Source organism: Paramacrobiotus metropolitanus, unplaced genomic scaffold (genome assembly GCF_019649055.1).
Source record: "Paramacrobiotus metropolitanus isolate TYO unplaced genomic scaffold, Prichtersi_v1.0 Parri_scaffold0000199, whole genome shotgun sequence".
Classification (NCBI taxonomy): Eukaryota; Metazoa; Tardigrada; class Eutardigrada; order Parachela; family Macrobiotidae; genus Paramacrobiotus; species Paramacrobiotus metropolitanus.
Genome location: NW_026570419.1, coordinates 119,987 through 144,823, shown reverse-complemented (window position 1 = coordinate 144,823; position 24,837 = coordinate 119,987). Strand labels below are relative to the sequence as shown.

The window sequence follows — 24,837 nt, the reverse complement described above, 5'->3', positions numbered from 1 at the left end:
TACCCAAATTGATTTGACGCGAGAAAAAAGGATCAGCAGGTGGTTTTTCGGTTTGATAGTCGGTTCAGCCGGTTCATCGAAATCTCGAAATCGGGTGAACGCAATGAATCTTTAGATTTGCAAATGTAAGGTCACATTTAGTAGCGGCCGCTTTAATGACGGAAACGTTTGGGGTGGGTCAGAGTGGGCGTGGCGGACCTTCGTATCTACCAATTTTTCTATTCATATCTATATAAGTATTACAGACATAACAGACATAATAATATGTTTTACTAGTTATATTTTTTCCGGTTTATTAGATCGGATGTTCTCGGTAACTGGGCCGCCTCTGAAGGTTGGTGCTGTGTAAGTGTGTAGTGTGTAATCACGTAATTTATTTCAGTTTGGCACTGTACAGAATATGTGCAGATACAGTCTGCAATTGTATTGTATTAATGTCATAAGCACGCTATGATTATGCAAAAAATGCATTAGTTCTACGTACGGCACAATTTCCCCTTCTAATGGTTTTGAAAGGGAAATCAACAAGTGTCACTTATACATAGTATGCTTAATACACTTTTTTAATGCTTAAATTTTAACTGTGAAGTAGTGTGTCCGCGCCTGCATTTTATTGTTTTGATGGCTATTGCCTATTAAAAAGTTTTATACACTTTAATAGGCAATAGCCGTCAAAGTAACAAGGAGTGCAAGCGCAGGCACACTACGTTACTGTTAAAATTTTAAACACTGAAAAACAACCAAAGTATGCTTAATTGTGTTTTAGTTGGCCGAGGCTTTAAATTGCTAGGGTAGGCTAAAGAAACCACAAGTGCTGTAGTAGAATGAAAATCCATAGTGCACTGGGAAAGGAATCATGGCACTAGTGTGTTCGACTTCCGTAGTAAATTTGTAATCATTCGCGTTAAGCTAATTTAATGCAGTATGAAGGGAAATCCACCAAGCAGTGCTGTTCCTAACAACGAAGTTAAAGCCAGGCTTTTTATTTTAGTGAAATACGTCGATACGTTATATTATATGCCATAAAAACTGGTAATGGCTACTGCCGATTATCATATTTGGAATTTTGGAAACTCAGTATGAGTTAAAAAAATTCGATAAAAAGTATGTACTTAAAAAACAGCACCATAACACAGTTGCTTTCAGCCAAAATATTTACAACGCTGGGCTGCAATAAACTGATGAGCAATCATGCGCCGATGAGCAGCGAGTTCTCAATTACTACTGGAATTATTAAAATTTTGAATGAACCATTGCAAACACCATCCTTGACACATTGTAAGGCGCAAGGCTGCACTGCTGTATACCACACTGTCCACACACGCTGGCTGACCAGTGATAACCCGTTCGCCCCGGCACTCTCCGCTGCGCTCCACTGACGCCGGCTTTGTCACCAACAAGGTCTCAGTCGCGGCACAATACCCTGCAAAGCGGTGTCAGATTGTACCCGCCCACATGCTCAAAAGGCGTCGTGTTTCCTTCCCACTTGAGCCCGGATTGTTATCGCAAACAGGACCGGATTAATAACAATTTTTTCCAATCGCTTGTATTGTGCGATGAAGCGGCTACACCAATAATTATGACAAGTACACCCGTGTCATTCTCAAACCGGTATACGCAGAGTATTCTGCTGGATAATATTATCCTCATGTCTAACCGTGATCTACTTTTTCAGTCTGTGTTATTTGACGGTCGGCAGATTTTCATAATATTACAGAAGCAGTCTAATATTTTTACCATATATTTCTTAATATGTTAATACATCGGTTTATGCTGTAGTCGCAGTATTCGTTAACTGCTTATCGATATTGCTTATGTCAGCTGTGGAATGTGGATATCAAAAATATGTGTGATATTATGTATTTCTTTTGAATTCTGTTATGGATCAGCGTACATCCGTCGAGATGCTGTGCGAGAAAGGAACAAGCGCCAAGTGGCGCCTAATCGCTCTATCAACGAAGCCATCGATGCCATGGAGGGACGGCTATTGGATCCCACGTTACTGTCCATGATGTTTTCGGCGTCAGGAGTGATGCCAAATGTCGGCAGTAGCACTATGTCCAACGCGTACGCTATGACCCTTGAAAAAGATAAAAAGCCGTGGTTCCATTTAAAATTTCCTTTTTTTGCAGATTTGCCACACTGTGCTCATACCCTTACCTGTACTACTATTACCAATTCTGTAAGTAGAAGTACTATTTTTAGCAGCAATTACTGTAATAAGTACTTTAAATTTTCTGGTCTTCAAATAGTGCATTTTGGACGAAATTATAGCTTACCAGCTTTTCTTCGCTAAAGGTCACTTTGATTATAGGTATGGGTTCGCCTGGTCCCGGTAGCCTGACCTCCCCGATGTTTCCCTACACCGCCAACTCCGCGCCGTCTTTTGCGTCTCCCAGCAGTACCTTTCCCATGTACAGCGCTGCCGGTCCTAACGCTGTAGAAACCAGTCCCGGTGCCTTTGGATCAGGAACCGGCACCTACTCCGGCTCCAATCCGGCCTTCCCGCCGTCCTTCAACTACATGAATCCTTACGCTTGGCCTAATAGCGGCCCCTCGGAATCACCCGGCATCCAACCGTCTTACGGGCCAGAACCGCCCCCCAGTCCGGGACCCGTGCCCTCGGGAGCCGCGCCGGTTGGGAATCCGGGAAGCTCCCCACCGATGGGTATGGGACAAGGATTCCCGGGACCGCGCTCGACTTTCCGTGGGTCCCCGTTGACCCAGGCCGAAGCGCCCAAAGCGTCGCCGATGCTGGAAGAGACACCGGTAATCGTGGCGGTGGAGCGGAACCCGGTGTTGGAGTATCAGCCGCCTGTGTCCAGCGGAGTGTTGAATGGCTCGGTGCTGGTCGAATTTCCGAGATTTTATTTTGAACGAAACGCCACTCGCATCACAGTTAATACCACCTTCGATGAAAACCGAAACCGAAGCGTTGCGGTTACTGTTAATAGCATTAGCTTGGATCCGCTTCGCGATGACCTTTCTGTCGATCTGAAGGATTCAGTGGAACGGAAGGAATTGTTGCGAACTTTGACGAAACTATCTGGAAGAAACCGGCATTCGGTGGCGCAGATGCACCGGGATTTCGAGCGGTACCTGAGTTTCGCCTTCGAATTGGTGGCTGCTGATGAGAAGAACGGACTAGTGAACAACATAATTAGTGCCATTAAAAAGGACCCTGGTCAAATTGCCGTCAGACCGGAATTCCGCGGCATGTTTAACACAATCATGATGGCTTTCGTCAACTGCACTTTGGACTTGAATCAAACATGTTTGGCGTACTATTTCTGTAAGGCAACGGAACATCTGGCCAGTCGCAACCTCGTTTTCGGGGTGGAAGTTCTTAGAACTGTCGTGTAAGTAAAACAATGGTGAACCGTTGCTGTACACTAACCAAACACGTAACAGTTACTTTCGCTTTTCGCTGTCAGCCGTAAGAAATTTGTATAATTCGCGTGAATGGTAATCAGTGCGAACAACTGCCTTTAACTGCGACCTTCGCAATGCAACAAACTTTTGTTTGTAGACCGTTCGCCGCAAGGTTATTGGATCAGCAAGTGCCGGGAGGCATTAACGCTCTAGAGCAACTTAACCGCGGCACTCACTTGTTGAGTGGCAGCAAAACAAACAGCTCGATACACTCGTGTTCCCATTTCTTCCCCGGCTGCCATACAACGTGATTTGCCATGCACTTCGACGATATGCAGATACTTATCGGTTATCATTTTAACAATAATAACTGCTACCGGCACAGTTTTGTACAATCTAACGCTCAGATAGCTGTAACTGACCAATTAGCACGTACAAATTTAGTCATAATTATACCGCAATGTAAAGTTATGGTTATGCGTTTGAAAAATGTGTAAAACTGTAATGCGTTATCAATTGTTCACTGTCTTGAGGCAGTAAAAGCACGGTTCAGTGTTCCTTGATGCGAAATGTTTTTGTGGGTGCGCTCTGGAGACCGAAGTCTGTATAAAAAATAAGAAATACTGTAGGTGCGGTTTCGCAGAAACATGATGAGTTACTATTTGATGGCAGAATTATTCCGGACTTACTTTGCAACAGTACGTAAGCTAAGTACGTAAAATGTTTAATTTTTGTAATGTGGAGTACGTACGCTTTCAAGAATCGCATCTTTTTTTCACAATCCTGTTGTTACTACATTATGCAAACTGCAATCTGAGTATAAACGAAGCCAAAAAGCGTATTACATGCATCCTCTAGTCGCTGCAGTACTCACTGCAGATGAAACAAAAGCAAGTCTATTTCGCAGGGCTAATTACATAAATGCACATTGTGTACTGTATTTTCATTACAAATTTTGCGCCTTGTACTCTGAACTTCCTCTACCTGGCGCAGCACGAATAAAGTCTGTTGGGTCATGGATGCATAACGGTTCATTCGACATCAAAAACCGATGGATGTTGCTTCTGAGATTGTAAACAACCACAGAAATAATAGTCAGCTTACTAAGTGTTTTCCTAAAGTAGTGTGTTGTGCTGTTTCGTAATTTAATCTGCATAATGGATTACTGGCAAGCCGCATGCGGAATAACAAATATTTAAACAGTCATTCTTGGCAGGTAATGTTCATTGCGATTCTTCAAAACTTAACTGGATGGATCACAAAGCTCTGATTTTCTACGCACCGCATGCCAATACTATCGTGTCAACCCACCGTGAGGGGCGCGGGTGGTGCCCTGAGGTGTCGGGGAAATAAGGCGAGTGTGTGGAAGGTTTGTTTCAAAACTGTTTCTTTGCATAACACGCATTATGTGTCGGTACCTTTATGTCTTGTCCCGGACGAACAAAAGTCTATTTCCAGTGCCACTTATTACGGATCCCAAAGGTTACTTTGGCAACAACAGACGTTGCACATATTCCTAGCACAAGGGAAGTCCAATAGTTTTCCCAGAGTGTCCGAGCTGCATTTATGGTATCTATGGAAATCATTTTGGGTAGGACTCTAATGGAATAACGACAATTGTTGTGTTATTTGTTTTGCGTCATTATGCGCTGCGGTTATCTTTCGGTGCGTGAATTACATTACCGCCATTGATTTCGTTAAGCATGTTTTGGCGAAGCATCCTATGCTTCCCACTAATCACAATATCTTCTTCGGTTGGACAAAAAGGTATGCGTTCCTCTGCACCGAGTATATAAAAAAATCACCAGTTACCTCGTGGACGCTAGAATAGAAAATATGCAGGGAGAGGGTTTTAGGGAATTGTGTAATTTCATTATTTTGCAGGTCATCGAGGACACATTCGCCTTATTAGAATAAATTAAACTTTAAAGTTCTGTGCGCCAACTGTTGATGTGACTGTGAGTCACCTGCCACACCGTCCTACTCTTTGGTAAATACATGTAGTAGCTGCTCAAAGTACCCCTTCGAGAACTTCGCTAGTGAATAGTGATTGATAACAGCGATTCGCAAAGTTAGGCTTTCCATCCTTTTCTCATGATCATGATACCATACTCCTTACTTCCCTTACCATTACTAAAAATTGCTATTGAGCCCTTGAGGAAGACTTCCTAGAAGCACCTTCCGGGGATGCCACAGTGCAGCCAAGAGAACGAGATGGAAAAAATTCCCTAGGTTCACAATAACTTCAAATTTGCCAGTTACCCACCATGAGCCTTGGGCCCTTGGCCAGGAATTTAGAGATAGAGTTCGTAAAAGTCAGAGTTTTACTTGTGCGAGTAGTACAACATTATTGGTTTGATTTTGGTAAAAGGCATTTTTGCCTAAATTTTGCTTTCAGATGTTTGAAATTGCGGCTCACGTTTAGTGAAAGGTCACTGAGCGGAAGCTTAGCTGGTTTTAATGTACATACTATCTTTTCGTAAATATTAAGCAGATGATAAACGAAAAACGCTAATGCAGCAAGCAACACATAAGTACATATTAACTTGCACCATTCATGAAGTATAATACTCGTAATATGCTGCTACAGAAACTGATCGTACGTACAGTAATGCAGTCGTCCAGAAGGTGGACACTTATCTTAGTGTTGTAGCATCCAAGCGCAAATAGTCGACCAGTTTCAATCAGTTTTCTTAGTTATCAATTTCTTTGTGGTGCAGGGTAAATAAGCATAGGATAACTCAATACTACTGGCTTTTACATTGAAGATCCGTCAAATGGCAACCATTTTCTAAGTATGCTTTATCGTAAATATCTTGTTTCTGAAATCGCTTCTACATTTTGTTGTTGCTCGCAGAAATAGATTGCTATGCTTGTGAATATCAGAGTGATCCAGCAACCGGATGTAAAGTTCCGGGGAAAAAAGGGCATGTCGACAGGAATCTAACAGACTTCCAACTGGAAAAGTGTGCCACGAAATGCTTGGACATTGCTGAAGGAGAGACTAATAAGGAATGGACTGGTAAGCAACAGCCTGGGCGAGCGCGTCGTTTTCTGCGTGCTCAATAGCCCGAGATATTTATCCCAAAAATTAATACGAGTAGGACAGGAAAGCATGCACCGCGGCGCATACAGCACTCATCAACAAACTTCCGCAACAGTAGTTTAAAAAGCAGGAAATTGTTTTTTCACCCCACCCCCCTCTGCACCTCCCTAAGACTATTGCCGCTCCTCTTCCCCTATTTCGTTAAAGACTTTGTCCAACACCCAGCCTTTCGGTAAAACTGTGTCACGAGTACGACTGGTTGAAGTACAGTTTGAATGGACAGTCATACTGTGACGTACGCGGTTTGCAACGGAAGGAAGTGGCCAGAAAGTATCAGCGAGTTAGTAATGTGCTATTAAAGTGTAATTTGATCTCTTATAAAACAATCAATAAAATGTTGACTTATGGTTTGTCTAAGACTGCTTTTGAGATGGAGGCGTGTTCTCTCATCCTTCATATTTTGGATCAAAAATCACTGTTGAGTGCTTGAGTGAAGGAACTTCTTGTGAATGGTTTAGTATCATCTTACATGTCCAGCAGCTATGGAATATTTTGTCTGGAAAGTTTTCTATGGAATATTTTCTTAGTCTTGATGTTGTTGCACTGTTAGCTTGAATGAGTTTATATTATATAAAGGTCACTTTGATTAAGGTTGATGGGGTTAAGCGTCACCTTAGAGTTTGTTATGCAGCCGTAAGGTCATACCACCACGAACATCAACTAACACCTATTAGTTGACAATTGAGTGAATAACACTGCCTTAGAAGAAAGAAACGTCATAACATACCAAGAACTAATGCTTCGTGCTCAGTCTTGCACCGCTGATCAGGAAAGTCATGCGGTCAACAGAAAACTATGACACCGGAATTCACCAGGATTACACAGTCATACTCTGACGTACGCGGTTTTTTACCTAATATACCGCAATATCGACAGAAATAAGTAGCAGAAGAATCCTGAAGATGCTAATTTTAACTTTAAGAAAACGACCCCCATCTTATGCTCATCTTATGCCGGAACCTAATGGAAAAAAGGTTCCGCCTACCACCGCCGCTGGTGGCAAAATTACGTATAAGCAACAGATGAAAGGTGAGGCCACAGCCAAAAAGAGTGGGGTAGGGAGTGACAATAGTCGCACAGGGTGCTCGTTTTAGTTTCGAAAATGGGATTGACGATAGCCGAAGGGGGTGAGAATAGTCACACCCTATAAAAAAAAATTATACTTAAATATTCAAAACTTTACGAGTACTTAAAAGCCCAAACAAAAATATCATTTATTATTCGGTCAATTTATTAGGTAGTGGTATCGGTAGCGGTGGTGAAAAGTCGCTTCCGCACCTTCCCCACAAGTTTATTCCGTTTGGGAGTGCACGCGCAGCTCGGGAAAAGCCAGGATGCGATACGATACTTGCAATACGAGTACTCGTACAGTACCTACTACCTACGTATTTAATATTTACCATTAACCTAAGGTAGAGACATGACGGTAGTGTGACACTGTTGCAAGCTGGGTATAAGGTGGTTGAAAAACATTTCCTTTTCCAGGTGTGCTGCTGTACAAGGGATGCCTGGCCTCGGCAAACGCTAACAACAAATATTTTGATAGGTAAAGGTCGTTTTTTTAGCGTAGCGAAGGTCCTCCTTTGACGCGTGTTCAGCGCTAAAGAAAAGTGTGATGTTCTGTTATCCAGGCGCATGGTGGTTAGATATACAGAGTACTGTACTCACGGCCCGTAATATAGTATTCGTGGATTCCGTCCACCGTTCACCGCCACCTGACACACAAAAAAACACACAGTGATGTCGGGTCACCCTCAAGGTTTACACTAGTCGAGGTGTGTTAGCTAATAAATACTTAAACTTTGCCAACTTGCAATCACACACTGTAAAAAACACTGTAAAAAATCTAACGCGAATGTGCTGCAGCCGCCCGGTTAAGTTGTACCAACCAGTCTGGTTTACGGAAAAGTCACTCCTACTGTAGTATGTTTGAAACTCGTGCGCGATGCTCTTCAGCGTGAAAGCAGCCACTGGCACAACATGATTGGGCACCGGACGGCAGTAGCACCTTCAAAACGTGTTGCTAAAAATTTTGGTTTATTTCCGGCAAGCCACCGGTAATAATCGGTTGACGAGCAAAAACCAAGCTAAACTTATATCCGTTTCGCAGTAGATGCCTGTTTGAAACAAATTTCCATCCGATTTTTTCTAAACTAAAACTTGGTACACCATCCTCCGACCCAGAAAAATATCCGCCGTAATATCCGTATACGGTTATACCTATAATGTAGCTTGAAACTGTATCACCCCATTTTTTTCCTTCGGTACTCGGTAGTTGATGCTGCCAACTGGACTTACACCCGGAAAGCTTTGTCTGGTAATGAGTGTGAATGCGTCGCCAATGCCACCAAAGGTTGAAACCTCAATCGAGCAGCTTTCAGAATGTACGGGTGTGACCAACAAATATGGTTTTCGGCAGTATTATGTCTCATATGAAACGTTTTTAAGGCTAGGTTAATAATTATTGAAGTCGACCCTATTCTGAATATTTTCTAAACTGTTTTAGCTTTGGCAACGCATTGGCAAAGCGTACCAAAGCAGAATGTTTAATCTCTTCTGCTCGGTTCTACCGGTAATACAGGCTTTCAGAGTGCTTGTTGACATCTAATGTACAAATCCGTTGCTGTTCTGTGCAAAATAAACTATTACAATAATTGTTGCGCTGGCACGGAAATGACCTGCGTTTATCATGTAGTCCTGCTACGCCTCGGTCAAGCAGCGCCCTAGCGCCTGAGCTTTTGAGAGGGTGAACCGCACCACACTTTCGTGATTAATATCGAATGTTCCAGTGAAACATATCTGTACAAAATGATGCTCGGGGCGCACAGATTACAATGTTCTCGCTACCTTCATAACCCTATAATAGCTTCCTTTGACTCGTTTGTTCAACTACATCACTTCAACACATAGTACACTGTAATCTTTCATAATAAAGATGTAATCTACAGTCTCAACCGACAACAGAGATAGACGGTCTGATTATACTGAACATCTCATCTAAATTAGCCGATGCTGGTGCTGTTCCCATGACGGAGGCCGCATTCCCGCGTTGAATTTCAATGCTGAACCTCTGGCGCAGATACTCAATCGCCCGTATCTCGCCCGTTTCTGCGCGTATCATCTGTCCGAGTTCGGTGACCATGCGAGAAGCGTCTGGTCCCAAAGGTCCGAGTGTTTCGACGCCTACTGCGCGGAACATGTAGTCCGGTGTGATGTCACGATACTTCGCCACTTTATCCTGCTCTGCGCGCGCCGCGGCTGCTCCCGCTTGTTTCGATGTTGCCACGATGTGCGACAAGGCTACTGTGCACACACATGTAGCATCCCAGGTCAACATCTTTCCTCTTTCCCACGGGACCAACGTCACTCCGTCGGGACGCATACCATTGGTTAGGCAGATACCGGGTGGTTCCAGTTCCGTTTCAATACCTGCTGAAGCGAAGGCGCGCTTTAAGGTGGCATTAAGGCAGCTGTGTCTGGACATCCGGCCCCGGCTTTTTTTGCAACTTAGGCCATGATATCCTCGTGAGTCTACCCATTCACCGCAGATGCAACGGTGTGGTGTGGTGATCGGTACTCCGAGGCGCAGGCCGACTGCGATTCTGAGTGTGGTATCGTTCAGGAAATTTCCCAGTGATGCTGCTGGGAGCGCTTCCAGCCATGCCCCGTTTTCTTTGCTTTCATAACCCTATCATATCAGTACGAGTATACAACATCTCAAAAGACCATAATTTTAGAATTTTGTTTGCTATTGTCCTTTTCAGCTATTCGGATATGGCGAAAAGAGCAAACGGATGCTACAGACAACAAGATTGTGGGGATGCTTCCTGTAAAAAAGTGTACTGCCTCTGCGATACCTCGCTTTGTAACAACAAAACCCTTCTACACGTGATTGATTCGGGAGCTGTCAGGAGGCGGATCTTTTCGAAAACAGCTTCGATCCTGTTCCACGTGCACGCTGCAGCATTGTTAGTTTTTTATAGTTTTTGTTAGTTCTTGTTGTAACGTAGACCTGCATTGCTGGAGCAGGTTGCTAAACAATATCTTGAAGTTTTTGCAGCTTCTTTTTGCCAGGCTCATGCAAACGGTTTCCTGCCCTTTCTGGTGGAATGGCTCCGTAAAAATTTGCTAACTTTCGTTATTTTACTCACTTACACACCTGGATAGTCGACTAGCAATTACCTGTCGGTAGCTCCAACCTCTGTTGATGCGCGACTGTGAGGTTGTGACAGGGGCGATCGGCTACAGCATGTAATGGGAAAATAAAAAAAATTATTCGTTGTTTTCAAAGCCAGTTGTATTGAGCGGCAGAGATACACTGCTGCAAAGTTGATACGGGAAAACTGATTGTTGAGAATATTTCAGTTGATATTTTATTTGGATACTACTGTACTGAAAGCAGCCGTCTGCTGCTGCGGATAGGCGAGCGTTGCTAGGACTGTAAAGACAAAAGTATGACCGTACAAAAAGATGTTTCGTATTCCTTCCTTGGTAAGCTGAGAAAAAACGGTTTTGCTGAGTAAGGGTTTCTATATTTTGTTTTTACTGAGTAAAAACCGTACTATAAAAGCCAGTCGCGGTGGTCGAGAAGCCCTAGTATCCCATTGGCCAAAAGTGGTGTTAGTCGCAATGGTCACCAACCTGCGTTTGTCGTTATTGTTTGGAGTTTTTTGAGTATTAGATATAAACACTTGGTATACTAAGAATTCCCATGATAACTTGCCTAATTTTCATCGTTCTGCTGTCAGCTTCGGGAGCGCATTCCTTAACATGCGCGAACTGCTATGAATCTGGAGGCACCACCACTTCTTGCTCCGACACAACAGAATGCGCTGGATATGAGCCCGTTTGCTATGCTTTATTTTCTGAATCACGGCTTTTCTTCTCCGGGTGCTCACGTCTAACGTGCAGTGGCCAGCAGAACTGTTCGCCACCTGTTTGCTTTCAGGATACCGCCGTTACGTACACCTGCCTTTGTAATTCAGATCGTTGCAATACCTTGGACAAATTTCCTGAAGACTGGCCACAGCTTCCTTCTAATTATACAACCATCCTTACCACCAGGAATAAGTGGAAAACAACTCGTCCAGGATCCATACCGAAAGATAGTCTTGCGTCTTTGAGTCCTAGATTCAGAAATATAAACTTTATTTTTATAATAATTTCTGCGTTTTTGCTGCAGTTGTAATTTTAAGTGGACGAACAACTTGTCCGATAGTAAGTGTCGCAAAGGATTCCATTTGTTTTTTGAGTTGGCGATGTTGATTCGGTGTTGGTCAATATTAATTGGTCATCTGTTGGATTCACTGTTGGCGAAGTTCACGATAGAGCTCCTTAACATGGTGCGGTCGTCTAGTCAACAAAGCTCAGCGCCTGCGGCTGAAAAGCAGAACAGTTAAGGAAAATGGGCAGATGCATGGTGTCCAAAATGTTATACATACAGTACACTAAACTAAACTTTCGCTTTCGCGCACTCCGAATCACTGTTTTGCAATACGTCTTTATGCCATTTTCAAGCTAAATAATTTGTATACCTTGTTCGGGAAAGCGTTTGGGCGCGCAATATCGGTTGCCGAAAAAATATGGCGAACTAAATATTTATGGAAATTTCAAATTCAAGTCGTTGTTCAAAGTTCAAAAGTTCAAATTCATAGTCGTGTACGTACTAAAAGTCTGGTTTCATAGTCGTGTACCCGATTTTCTCGAAACTTTTCGTCTGCTTTCGCCATATTTCGGCAACCGGTATTGCGCGCGCAAACGGTTTTCAAAACAATTTTACAAATTATTTAGCTTTAGAACGACATAAAATATGACTAAAAAGTGATCTGGAGTGCGCGAAGGCGAAAGTTTAAATGTATGTATAATATTTTCGATACCATGTATACCGGGCCATTTTCCTTAACCGAGTAGTCGCAGTTGAGGCGCAACCGCCATCAGCATTCTGCGTGAATCGTATAAATTTGAGGCTGCTAAAGCTGGTGTCATAGTAGTGCTTTAATAGCGAGTTTAAATGCCATGTAAAGCTACGCAAAGCGCGAAGCTTCAAGCCACACAAAGTGGACAAGACTATTCAATTGATTTTTCAAACACAAATCATCACACCGACAAACAGAATTTTCTGGAATTCAAGGAAAAAACACAAAACAGATCAAACAACACAAATCGCATCACTACTTATTCAGTTTATCCAAATAGTCCTCCTCCACTTCGTCCTCCCCCTCCTCCGCCTCCTCGCCCACCGTCTCCCGCTCCCCACCCATCCGCTGCCGGTTCAGGACCTCCGTCAGGTGCGTATTGATCCGCGCCTTCACATCCGCCACCCCCGCCAACAACCCGCCCAATCCCTCACTCAAAGGAATGTCCACACGCAAGTTTCCGGCGGCACTCGCATCACCAGCCCCCTGACCGGCCGGTACAAATCGCGCCTGGATAGCCGGCATGCTGCTTGGAGATCAGTCGCTGGGGATGTCCTGGTAGCTGAAGCCCTCGTAGCCCTTGTAGGCGTAGTAGGCGATGCGGGTGTAGTACGCGCCGGGGATGAAGCACAGTAAGCCCAGCGTCAGCACCGGCCACGTCCGATCGGCGTACTACAAAAACGCCAAATTAATTTCGGATATACATGTAACTCCAGTACATGTACAACTCAGAAAATCAATTATACTTCAGCATTACTGAACATACTGGTTACAAGAAATAAAAAGATCTGTCATCTATACAAGTATAAAAAGTAAAGGTAATCTGGAAATATTTTCAGTATAAACTTGGTAACAGCCAACACATCAGTAAACTCATAGGAGTGTGTTTTATGAAAGTCAGTGCCATTACTCTACAATGTTCATGTTCATACTCACAACTTCTGAAACCGAGCGAATAAGAAATGCAACCCAAAGACGATGCGTGTGTATTGTAACATTTCGGAAAATTACGGTATTCTAAGTCCGTCCAACTTTTTCAAAATGCGTCCAACTTTATCCAAATAATATCCCAATTACGGGTTTTGAAGCGGTAAATCATGTAACAGTTACACATAATTGCAAAAAGCGTCATCCATATAATTAAAGAATGTTTAAAAAATCTCTGAAAATTTCCAAACATTTGAATTTGTCGAAAAATGCCTGACAAGCTTAAATTTCAATGTTATCAAAACATTTGTCAGTCCAATTTGGATTTCTAGAATTATTAATACATCTGTAAGCATTCCCGCAAAACTGAAAGCCTCCATGAAGAAATTTCCGATGAACTGATTTATTATTTTTATTCTTACTTTGGCTAAAAAAAATTCTATTCTTTCTTTGGCTTTGGCTTTCTAAAATATCACCATAAATACTGTAAATAAAAACTTCCACAGAACTACCTATATTTTTCTGAAACTCACCCGAAACAACTGACAAGCGATATCCTGACATCCTGTTAACAAAACTAATTTCAAATAAAAACAATTTTCACAACAAGTTACCAAATAATTGAATGTTAAATGATCAAATCGCTGCTCCAGATTTCAGTAAATAACACTAAATATTCACTTTTTTTATTTTCTGGAGTAGTACAGTTTATTGGGCATTTTTTTAATTGGTAAAAGTGTGGAATTTAATTTTGAATTTCACCAAACAAAATAATTCGAAATTCACCCACGGCTACTTAGTTAAAACTAGGTACAAGAATGGGAAAAAGTGAAACCATAAAAATAATAAAATCGAAGACAATACCTTGGTATCGAAATATCCAGCCAGCAATAACGACCCCACAACCGTCAGCACCGTGCCCACCACGAACAAAATCACGGCTCTCCAGATGGAAGCGATGGGGGGCGCGCAGGAATCGTAGAAGTAGCTCTTGAACTACAGAACAGCAACGACTGTCAATGGGTTCTCCATGTGCATCATCCATCATTAGCACACAAACAACACAGCGTTCTCGGGATTGGCACCTCCCAACACGCCAGACAGCCACCCCCCTACCTACCTGGTTATCGGTGAAATCGTCGGAATCCTTGCGTGTGGGGAGATCACGCTGGAACTCCCGTCGACGCAGTCCGGTGGTGTCAACGTGGGAGGGAGCGGAGAAGCGGACGGCGTCAGCGTCCACGGATGGTTTGCTCATTGGAGATCAGATGGATGTGGATGGGAGCTATCACGGATGGATCCGTCAAACATGCGGGAAATTCACGCAAAAGAAACAGGGATTCCTAGGAATTTGAAACCAGCCTCAGCCAGTCAATAATTCGAGAATTAACTTATTCGAACTAAAGTTTGTAAAAAGTTCCACAGATAGAGTTTCAACTTTCTTCCACTGGGTACTGACTGGCAGTCTGCATTCTCGACAGATGTGTGTGGCGTACATTCGACCGCCTTCGGTGTTCGGTTACGCGAGCTGCTGGATGGCAGATGCCTTCCCTGGGTGGTTGTGTGGTAGACAGGTACCGCTGGACAGCCGATTCCATTAACAGTTTTTTCGTTGTACAGTATTAATTTTGCTACTGCAAGTGTTTTATTTGTGAAAGTTGACAATGCTCGCGATATCAAGGAAATTTTCGCCCAGTTGAAGTTCGTTCCATGACATATAACCATAATACTAATACAGTGAACCTATACTATTGTTTTGGTACAATGGTTTCAAATTTATGCGGTAGGTGCAAATGCAGCGCTGCAAGGTATAGTCCGGGTATATGAAGTGGTGGCCGGTGCGAAACGGAAAAAATAGCTTTGTACACAACTACGTCGCAATTTGATTTAGTCGAATTTTGCAGCTTTTGATAACTGTTGGTTATATGAGCTTTTGCGCAGTGATACATCTTTACAGAACTCTACATGCATTTATATAAAAATACATCTGCGATTTCTGGTCGGCTGGTAATAATGCCATTACGCTGCACCAGACGTGCACAAAACTGAGCACAGCCCGCCATATGTCTGGCCGCGGCGATCACAACGTCGTTTGGAAAAACAAACTGTATGATATAATCAGAGAAATGATATATTGTATGGAGTACAATGGTTTGAGTTATAAACGTAATCAAATGTTCTCGTTTACTTTGTTGTTGAGCGGACAACTCTAGATCTGGGGAGCGCCGCAACGTCTTTGCCACTTTCCATTCTGGCGTTTGTACATTTATAAGTATATTCTGCACCTGTACCTGCTTCCCGGTAACAGTAATTGCTGATAATTATTTCAGTGTCGGGCTACGGCATATACTCTGTATTGCAATTAATTAGCGGAAGCATACGAGTACATTTTATGGGCCGAAAAATTCGTGAAATAGCCGGAGAAGCGCATTCTGTTGCTTTTATAAAGCAACGTTTAAGTTTGGCTGTCATTAAGCGAATGTGGGCAATACCTCTGCTGCGTTAAGTATTTTGCCTTTTAACCCGCGGGTCGATAGGTCGAGATTGTGGTTGTTTAAATTTTTAATGTATAAATTTTAACTGTGAAGCAGGTGCCCACGTGCTTGCATTTTTTGTTATTCTGATGGCTGTTGCCTACTAAAAATTAATTAACTAAACATAGATGAAATGACTGTGTGCACAGTGCACATGAGGTTGTACAGTATGAAAGATATCCAAGTATAGAAATAATATATGTAAACAAGCTCGATCACTTGCAGATATACAGTTTTATGGCTTAATTTCTGTCGACCAGGTCCACTTGTGCAACACCCGGTTTTTCTTTATAGTTCTTAGTCTTCGCACTTTCTTGATTTTTTCGATATTTTCTTAGTTAGTTTCTTTTGGGTTCTTGGATTTTTTCTTAGGTTTTCTCAGTTTTTTAAGTTGTTCCGGACATTTTCAATAAGTCTAACGGCCCGGCGACGAAATGTCTCGCGGCATGCTGTCAAGCGTTATGTCGACTAAATGTCCCGCGGCGAAACGTCGCGCGGCGACATTACCTTGCCGCGAAATGTCTGCGACCAAAGGTCATGCGACTGGTTGTCCTCGGCGAAATGTCGCGGTGTCGTTGCCGTACTACTTTAGTCAAATGGAATGTTATGGTAACTAGGATGTAATGATTGCTGTCGTTGTTGTTGTTGTTGAGAGTTTTACAGCGTAAAAAAACATTTTCTGATGTAATGGTGCAATAATCTCACAGATTCTCATACTTCTCATACATTTACTCATGTAATGGTGCAATAACCGATAAGATTGTTAAGTACTCCCATAAAACTTGCCTGTGTTCTAAAAAGCATAATTGCTGTAAACTACTTGGGTATTTCCAGCTTGTTAAAAGTATATTGTAATAGCTTCGAACCGACCAGCCGCAAAATCACCTGCTTTGCTAAAATTGTTCTTCCCATGAAGAACTAAGACGACAGGATAGTAAATTTCATTCTTGCGATACCAGAAACTCCTGCTCGAGATGACAGTGGATTGGAAACTGGTCTTACTGGCCACATTCGTTTTCGCTACCAATAAGATCGGTACTTCTACAATAATGTGTAATACGCCAGTTTCAAAAGCCTGCAACAGAATCTGACCACCTGCACGACTTTTCCAAAGGCCAACTTAATTTTTGATGAATATGGTAGGAAAAGCCATTGAATGTTACCAATGCCAATACGCGTCCGGAAACTTTCCTGAAGATTATAATCGGTCCAGGACAAATTGCCTTAACACCATCACCAAAAATTGTTCCATGACCAACAATTGTGCTCATAGAACCGTATTACATACAACCCGTAAGTACCGCTACCACAACACTTTCAAACTGCAGTATGATGTTTAAAGATGCAACAGTGCAATTAACAATGGCGCAATGATTTGCTAGCGTAAACTTCAAGCGAAATTGCGACAATACTTACATTTTTAACACTACGTGATAATTATATGGTAGATTATCAGAATTTTGATTCCTGGGTCAATTCAATTTTTTGCCACCCGGATAAGGTGAAAAAGCCAGCAACTTCAATGTTTTTCCAGCAGACCTGAATTTTAAATTAAAGCTAAAATTTTTTAAACCCCAGATGTCGTCTGGCTTGTGAGTTATCATACATACTGTGGAATTGCAGCCACAGAATTCCAAACCCACACTCAAGAATGTGGGCAGAGGATTGTAACTCCTTATAATATGTCGTGTGCACCCTTCCCGCAAGAAGGTTACCGCGGTCAAGCATGTTTCTGCTTTGGCGATCTCTGCAACACGATGGGGATCCAAACTAGTAAGATTTAAATTTTACGTAGGCGCTGCACGGTTGAAACCAGCAAGCCTACAGATATATATGATATATGGCAGACGTAGTCTATCTATATAGTATATACAGTATAGTGTTCAGCTCTCTTACTGAAAGGTCAGAATGATTCTGTCTGCACTCAGCTTTTGGATCTGTCTATCCTCTAACGGGGAAAAGATGACAAGCTAAAGGTTAGCCTGATCCTGCCTGCTCAGTTGTCGATTTTATCATTTTTATGTCAGATTCCCTTTGGAATTTTTGACTCGCAAAGAGACGCAATCAAAAGATTTAATTTTTTCCGCATTTATTTCCAATCAATCCCGCTCCTACGTAAGGTTTCCGTGCGAAACGTTCCGAAGGAGTTTTTATTCTGGTTTCCTGCGTATTTTACATGGCAGCAGTCTGGATGAATTTATTTTATACCTGCAAGATTTCTAATAGTGGGCAGGCATATAAATTTGATAAGCTCATTCGATCACAAGTTTTGTCAATCGAGCTCGTTGTCTTGTCGCATTTCTATACAAGATTTCGTTAGTTATGGAACAAACTGAATCGCTACAAAAATCTGTAGATGTAAGTACCTGAATGCGCAAAAGAAAGTGCTCTCAAACCGGAGGCTAAACGGATTTTGCAAAAAAGATTCATCTCATTTTTCTTTTGCCGCGTCCACTCGACTTCCTTTACAAGCTGTTGTTGGTTCTTATACAATGTTATAACACCATGTGGCAGCCAAGGAAAAGTTCGTGGGTCCGGTGGTTTATTTCTTTTATCTAAAAAGTCATTTTTTTCTGTGTGGCATGGCTGCTTGATCTGGGGTTTAACAGCAGCGCACTTATAATTATGGAGACGCTCGTACCTTACTTAATGCCGTGTTCGTATCGGAGATCGGTTGTCAGAATAATAATGAAACGTTGTTCTTTCGTCCGTGCTGCAATGTCGGTTTACAGCCGGGTATGTAGGAAGTTAGGAACGGCCTCTTCCCACTTTTCTGCGCGCCGTACAATTTGTGATGGATGCAGGCATAATTAACACGGACATATATCTCAGGATCGCAAAATACGGTCCTCTGACACCTAGTTTAGTCGACCAATTGTAAACATTTGAAACGTGTTCTTTCGTACTCGTTGAAGCCTTCGTCCTCGTTGAAGCTTTCGTCAAATTCTCACCATGAACTGATATCTTCCGGCATTTCGGTCTCTTCTGGTACGTAGATAATCGTGTCGTCACTGCTTGTTTGGACAATTGCACTAGACTTCGTCGTGATCGAAGGAGATATTCAACCGGGACCGCACCATGGACTTGCATGAATACGGTGTATTATCTGCTAGCACTTATTAACACTGGCAGGTACATATGTAGTACCGGCTTCTAATGGTTGCCGACGCTTAACTGTAATATCGCTCTAATGATGATCAGGGTAATGTCACGTGATGAAAATAGCCGCTTCTAATAAACCTAAACCTATTGTTACCTAAACGTTAGCTAATAATGTTACCTAATGTTACCTAAACGTCGTAATATTACCTATAGAGCTAAAAAGCTGTTGCTCTCCGCTGTTGCACACAGCTTTGATTGCGGTTAAAGCAGAGTAGGCCCCGAGAGAGGCGCATTGGCGCACGCCCCCAATTCTCCCGGGGGTAACGTCTACAAATACCCAGATAAAATTAATGAGGTCCCCAACCGCAGCCAAAGTTTTTGCCTCCCGTTAGTCACTACAACCTTGGTTAAGAGGAAGGTTGTATCTTACCTAAAGCCAGTGCTAAACGGGATTAGGGACGAAAGAACACAACCCTTAAAAGTGGGGGAAGTAATGTACAGGGAAGCTTAACAACTTAAGGGAAGTGGCCCGGTACATGGTGCCAAATTTGTGTACATGTACCGACCCACAGTTCTAGCATGTTTTTCAAATTTTAAAATGAATTTCAAAAATTTTAAAATTCATTTTAAAATTTGAAAAAAATCATGGAAATCTCGATCGGTGTAAAAATGATCTTCATGGTTATGTGCATTTATGATTTACGTGCAAAATTTGAGGGAGATCGGTACATAATGAGACTTTTGGTAAACCTAGTGAACGCATTCAAAGTTTTTGGAATTTTCTAACAGCCATAACTCCCGAACCGGATGTTGCGCGCACCAACTGCTTTCACGGCAGTGTATACAAATCTTCTGGCTACAGAATGTCATAAACCGAAACAGAAAAGTGTTTGGGACTCCGCGCAAGTAAAAGTTTTCGTGCATGTACACGAATTTGGTACCATGTACCGGGTCACTTCCCTTTAGCCAATTGGGTGACATTTTACTTAATGCTGTAAATTTTCATTTTTAGCCGTTTTGTTACTGCTAGGGCTTTCACAAATTTGAGAACTGTTCTTGAAAACTCAAACATTTAATTTTTTTCAGGTACAATAGTTACGTCCCCTACGGCCGCAGGGCACGCACTATTGCGTCAGTGATAAATAACTGAAAATAATGCCTTGCTGAATTATGCCCTCAAAATAGCTGTTCGAACGCATATTAATAAATTATTTGTGCTTATAATAACTTCGTATTGCAGCCACAGGTACCGGAAATCCAAATGCGGGTAATTCTCAGATTTTATTAAATGGCGATTTTGACACTACACGTAAAGTGATCCATAAGGTGGGTATATAAATATAGAGTGACGGTTTAAAAGGCTTTAGTTTCAGTCTTCTAGTATTATAATTTTCGAGAATCCAGAAGTAAGGCCGAACTATGCCTTCAGATTTAAATCTCCCCGCTTATTGAATTTTCAGTGAACGTAACCGGAGCACAGAAGACGAGCTCAGCTGCTGTATCTAAGCTGAATCTCATGTGGGCGGTAAGCTTTTCCCTATCTTGCCGATAAGCCGTCGTGCACGGCAATTTCATCAGTATTATAATTACAAGACGAATTAAGGAGCCGATCCAAAAAAAGGGCAGAAAACCATGAAGCTAAACAGTCACAATAATTTGCGTCATGTCACGTTTTCACTGAATTGCCCCTACATATTACGGTTACATTCCGCGCGATCGTGGTACTCGTACCTAAGTGCTATCACCATGATGCCGCAGCGGCGTACTCCAGAAATCTGATACAACAAATACAGAGATTATCAAGTTTTTCTGTAGTTAGATAATTGATCATAATTCTAAAATGTTTTTATTTTTTTCAGCTGGTTTTCTGCTTGATTCATTACGGCACCAAAATCAAGATCCAACATTTCCCTTCCGCTGTAAGGGAATCCATTGGATGGTGGTGATGTCCGTGAACAAGCTTTACATGTAAGTAAAACTAATGACATACTCCATTATTTTCTGAGAAGCACGCTTGAATGATTTATTGCTATGCTGAGCAAGGTTTCAAGCCAGAACAGTAGCTCATAATATTTCACAAGCTGAAGTTCCAACAGTTGTATTGGGAAGCATAGCCCCGCGGAAGAGCAAATGATTAAGGAGAAATCTCACGTAAACATACTGAACTTAGTAAACGAAAGAAACCCACAATGACCGGAAAATTAGGTTGCGACCGCAAGTATCATTGCGCAAAACTGTGGATTACAGCAACAGGTTGTAGAATTTTAACTGTCGAGATGAGAATGATTTCTATCTCATTTAATACCGCATTTTAGCAATCTCTCAGTCGCATATAATTTGTACCGAGCGCGAAGCGCGATGTGCTGCAATTAAGCCTCGTAAAGAACTTGCGCAGAGCTAGATGGTATGCATGTTCGAACTATATTACGAAAACAATAACTGCAAGCGCCGGTACACTACTTAATAGTTAAAATTTAAACATTAAAAAAGCAACCAAAATCTCGATCTTCTCGTGGGTTAAAAGGTAACGTGCTCAAAACAGCCGTAGCATTTCCTTTTACAACGGCGAGACTAAAACGTTGCTTAATGAAAGCAGTAGAACGCGCTTCTCCAGTTAAGTCTCGAATTTTACGGCCCATGAAATGCAACAATTCACTGAAAGCGGGGCCAAATACTCCCAACGTCTCAATCACTAAAGGATAAAAAAAGTTTCCATTTTCCACAAATGAATATGTCCGGCGCTTGGCATTTTCTGCGAGCTGAGCCACGTATCCAGCTTTCCTCGAGCTGCCGGTGACAAGAGAGTCTGCGACCGTGCACCAACTGGTTACATCCCACACCAGTGGTTTGCCATGGCGGACTGGAATCAGCGTCATCCCGTCGGGTCTTTTTCCGTCCTTGCTCGATAAGCCGGTCGGTTCTAGTTGACAGGGAAAACCGGCGCTTTCGCAACAATTTTTAGCAATACTGTTCATTTCTTGGTGCCGCGCCCATCGTCCTTTGGTTGACTTATTGCAGGATATTACGAAAAGTACAGACTGTACAGACTGTACAGTCGGCTGAGTCAACCGATTTTACGAGTTTCATCTTGTAAAAGCTCGCTATTTATTAAATATTATAACATCCTTAATTATTGTAACGTCTAAAAATGATAAAACGTTTTTCTGCAGTCAACCGACACAAATAAAAAATCCAGTAACAATCATATTAATTTTCATTTCTACTGTAAAAAGCTGTGGTTAATGTGACATATACAGGTATGATTAATATAACGCGAAGGGTATGCGGTATAAAATGCTTTGTTGAATTAAATTATAATTCCGTGGCTGTCGTGTTGCTAGACTGGACTGCTGTCCGGTTCCCGGTCTGGCCCGGGCAGCCGCCTCCCGCGAAACCCTCCCTCCGGTCCCAAAAGAATAAAGCAGCTAGCACGACTAGGCTGATCGAGAATCTGCAAAATCACTAACTACTGAGAATCGTAGATTACACAATATGCGTCAAAAAATAATGTCTATAGATATTATGTTATGTATCTATACTGTCATTCTGTCACTACTATACGCACCATGCATGACGGACTTTATACTACATATCATATTAACGATAATTAACAATTTGTCACTGGAATGACACACTGCTTTACTGGCATCCATGCTGGTCTGGTTTTACAGTGAAGATCATGACGCGCTTGACCGTGACCATCCGAAACGCGTAGAACTGCTGAGGACAATACCACTTGGCAGCCGTCATTACCCGTTCCATGACCGAGACGGTACCACGCCGCGACGGCACTCCGGTGGCGGCGACACTGCTGTTCTTTGCCGGGCTGCTTCTCTGTAACACAATCAAAGTGAATCAAAGACTTGTGAAATCAATAAACAGTGTACAAGAGGTATACGTCCAGTGCGCACGCATTGCCAGGACTCACTTCGAACAGAGAAGCGCTTGTACTGCGCAAAATGCGTAATTATTGCTTTACGTAGCTGATTTATTGTTAACTTTTTGACTCCTACATTGTGACATTCTAGATCTGTTATGGCGCGTACTAGTAGTGAGTTTGTGCCAGTAAAGCAGCGGCTGCTACGGTGAAAACAAGTACATAAATATGTCCGGTACATTGAAAAAATCAGTACACACCTGTCTGATAGCCACCTGTTCGTCATCCGTTGGCTGGCCCGGTCCGTACATCTCATCGTGGCGTAGCCGGATCGAATCTGCCAGCATTTGCCGGGATATCTTCACAATGTTTCCATTCTGTGGAAGTGGAATAAAGGAGTGGTGGCAATGGTTTAGACTGTGCGGTTATTGTCGGTTGATTACATTAATATTGTGAAAAAAAGCATTAGGTCAAGATATCCCAGCGATGACATCACTGTACTTTACAAGACAAAAGCGGCAACCACCTACATACACACAAACATGCGCACATATATGTAGGGGGATGTCGGAAGCTGTCGGAAGGGGAATGCCGGAAGCAGATCTAGGCGATGCCTGTATGTAATGAGCCCTTACTGCCGTCAGCCGGGTGGATTATGATGTTGGACTAATATAATTATATTATTAAATATCTTATTACGAAAATGATCAGGATTACGCGCGGCCTCCCCACAGTCGAGATCTCTCTAACCAAAAACTTTTAAAAAATTCTGATACCACAGTTAGATCGGCCGTGGTCCAGAACTGCGTCACATGACTTTTGTTTTTGAATACGTCCGATCAGAATCCTGCCGGCACGATGCCGCAAACGATCCAACCCAGTTTCAAGATGACCTTGAAACTTTGAAAAATTTTGCCTGGATACAACACGCAACATAAATTATTAAATACGCAAATTTTTTAAAAGTTTTTGGTTAGAGAGATCTCCAGACTGTGGGGAGGCCGCGCGTAATATTGATCTTTTTCTTAATACAGATAGTTGAGTGGATAGTACTGCGTTTAATAAATCATCATTTATCAGTAGTTGATACCCTTTTAGTCGTAGCAATGGCAATGCTGCTGCGGATGGCCTCGTTAGCCGTGTGCGTCATGCTCATGGTCTATAACAACGGGGTAATGGGAAACTATTACGGAGAGGAAAACGGCGCCCCGGAATGGATGTACGACCAGCCCCATTCGGCCTACCAGCAGTACGCTCAGGCCCGCCAGATGGCCTATGACTACAGTGGACCGTACGTACAGCGGGCACGCCGTTTTGGCTCGCGTGGATGATAATGTTAAGCTGATCAGAGGGGCGTGGCTTGGTGACAGCCTGTTCTCCCGTTTAACTTCCATGACGTACCTACTTTCTGACGACTTGCTAGCCGTACAAGCAAGCGGGAAAATAATAATTATTATTTATTGTACACAATTACGCACGCCTCTGGCAGTAAGTGCCTACTGTACAGCGTCCACATACAAGTTGATAAAAGAAATGGCTATTGTGATTGCGATCATTCCTGCTTTAAAAATCACACATACCTTTGAAGTCGCTCTATCCACGAGTATGATGAGGGTAATGGTCATTATCAGGTGTAATAAATTATGCACGGCTAAATGCGCCCAGAAGAATGATTCGCGAGCTGTTTCACTCTCCATCATCAACTGGGCCACCGTGGACGCCAACGAGTAGAAGGTGGCTGCGCAGATTGACAACAGCGGAAGGCCGACACAGGACTCCATTTCTCCCTCTAAGGCGCCTAATATTAATGTCCACAATGAAACAATGTTAAATCATTTTTGATTTAACTGGAAATAAAACTAAAAATTAAAAAAACATTTCGCGGCATTCGTTTGGTTTCAAGCGTTTCAAGCTTAAGGTTTTGAATAAAAGATTTCCAGTTCAGTTGGCGATTGAATCATTAAAATTATAATCGGTTATATTTTTTGAAAAGGTTTGATTTTT

General features: G+C 42.5%; 5 protein-coding genes across 13 annotated transcripts; 3 read left to right on the top strand and 2 right to left on the bottom strand.

The window, feature by feature from the left end:
- Window positions 1-319: 319 nt before the first annotated feature.
- LOC129600849 (uncharacterized) lies at window positions 320-3,955 on the top strand. Its single transcript, XM_055499472.1, has 5 exons — window positions 320-334; window positions 1,147-2,067; window positions 2,133-2,182; window positions 2,315-3,359; window positions 3,530-3,955. Exons 2-5 carry the CDS (start codon window positions 1,829-1,831, stop codon window positions 3,681-3,683), a joined length of 1,488 nt encoding a protein of 495 aa, XP_055355447.1. The 5' UTR covers window positions 320-334; window positions 1,147-1,828; the 3' UTR covers window positions 3,684-3,955.
- Window positions 3,956-4,217: 262 nt separating this feature from the next.
- Window positions 4,218-10,772, top strand: LOC129600841 (uncharacterized). Of its 2 annotated transcripts, XR_008692146.1 has the most exons (7): window positions 4,218-4,444; window positions 4,589-4,741; window positions 4,831-5,139; window positions 5,257-5,362; window positions 6,230-6,394; window positions 7,964-8,024; window positions 10,243-10,772. XR_008692146.1 is itself a non-coding variant. In XM_055499462.1 (4 exons), exons 1-4 carry the CDS (start codon window positions 5,076-5,078, stop codon window positions 10,469-10,471), a joined length of 519 nt encoding a protein of 172 aa, XP_055355437.1. In that variant the 5' UTR covers window positions 4,809-5,075; the 3' UTR covers window positions 10,472-10,772. The 2 variants fall into 2 exon arrangements, 1 of the variants encoding a protein (XP_055355437.1); XM_055499462.1 differs by lacking the exons at window positions 4,218-4,444; window positions 4,589-4,741; window positions 5,257-5,362 and having other exon boundaries at window positions 4,809-5,139.
- Window positions 10,773-12,459: 1,687 nt separating this feature from the next.
- On the bottom strand, window positions 12,460-14,759 carry LOC129600854 (transmembrane protein 230-like). Its single transcript, XM_055499480.1, has 3 exons — window positions 14,441-14,759; window positions 14,185-14,316; window positions 12,460-13,065 (listed from the first exon to the last, which is right to left on the bottom strand). Exons 1-3 carry the CDS (start codon window positions 14,576-14,578, stop codon window positions 12,931-12,933), a joined length of 405 nt encoding a protein of 134 aa, XP_055355455.1. The 5' UTR covers window positions 14,579-14,759; the 3' UTR covers window positions 12,460-12,930.
- Window positions 14,760-16,492: 1,733 nt separating this feature from the next.
- On the top strand, window positions 16,493-23,307 carry LOC129600853 (uncharacterized). Of its 7 annotated transcripts, none has more exons than XR_008692152.1 (7): window positions 16,493-16,907; window positions 16,998-17,147; window positions 17,478-17,627; window positions 20,197-20,223; window positions 20,417-20,481; window positions 20,816-20,924; window positions 22,628-23,307. XR_008692152.1 is itself a non-coding variant. In XM_055499476.1 (7 exons), the coding sequence occupies exons 1-6, from the start codon at window positions 16,829-16,831 to the stop codon at window positions 20,900-20,902; spliced, it is 585 nt and encodes a 194-aa protein (XP_055355451.1). In that variant the 5' UTR covers window positions 16,493-16,828; the 3' UTR covers window positions 20,903-20,924; window positions 22,628-23,307. The 7 variants fall into 7 exon arrangements, 3 of the variants coding, with proteins under 3 accessions (XP_055355451.1, XP_055355454.1, XP_055355452.1); XM_055499476.1 differs by having other exon boundaries at window positions 16,493-16,889; window positions 17,433-17,627; XR_008692151.1 differs by having other exon boundaries at window positions 16,493-17,147; window positions 20,197-20,282.
- Window positions 22,075-24,668, bottom strand: LOC129600852 (uncharacterized). Of its 2 annotated transcripts, none has more exons than XM_055499475.1 (4): window positions 24,414-24,668; window positions 23,094-23,210; window positions 22,592-22,790; window positions 22,075-22,407 (listed from the first exon to the last, which is right to left on the bottom strand). In XM_055499475.1, the coding sequence occupies exons 1-3, from the start codon at window positions 24,612-24,614 to the stop codon at window positions 22,596-22,598; spliced, it is 513 nt and encodes a 170-aa protein (XP_055355450.1). In that variant the 5' UTR covers window positions 24,615-24,668; the 3' UTR covers window positions 22,075-22,407; window positions 22,592-22,595. The 2 variants fall into 2 exon arrangements, with proteins under 2 accessions (XP_055355450.1, XP_055355449.1); XM_055499474.1 differs by having other exon boundaries at window positions 22,600-22,790.
- Between the last annotated feature and the right edge of the window lie 169 nt (window positions 24,669-24,837).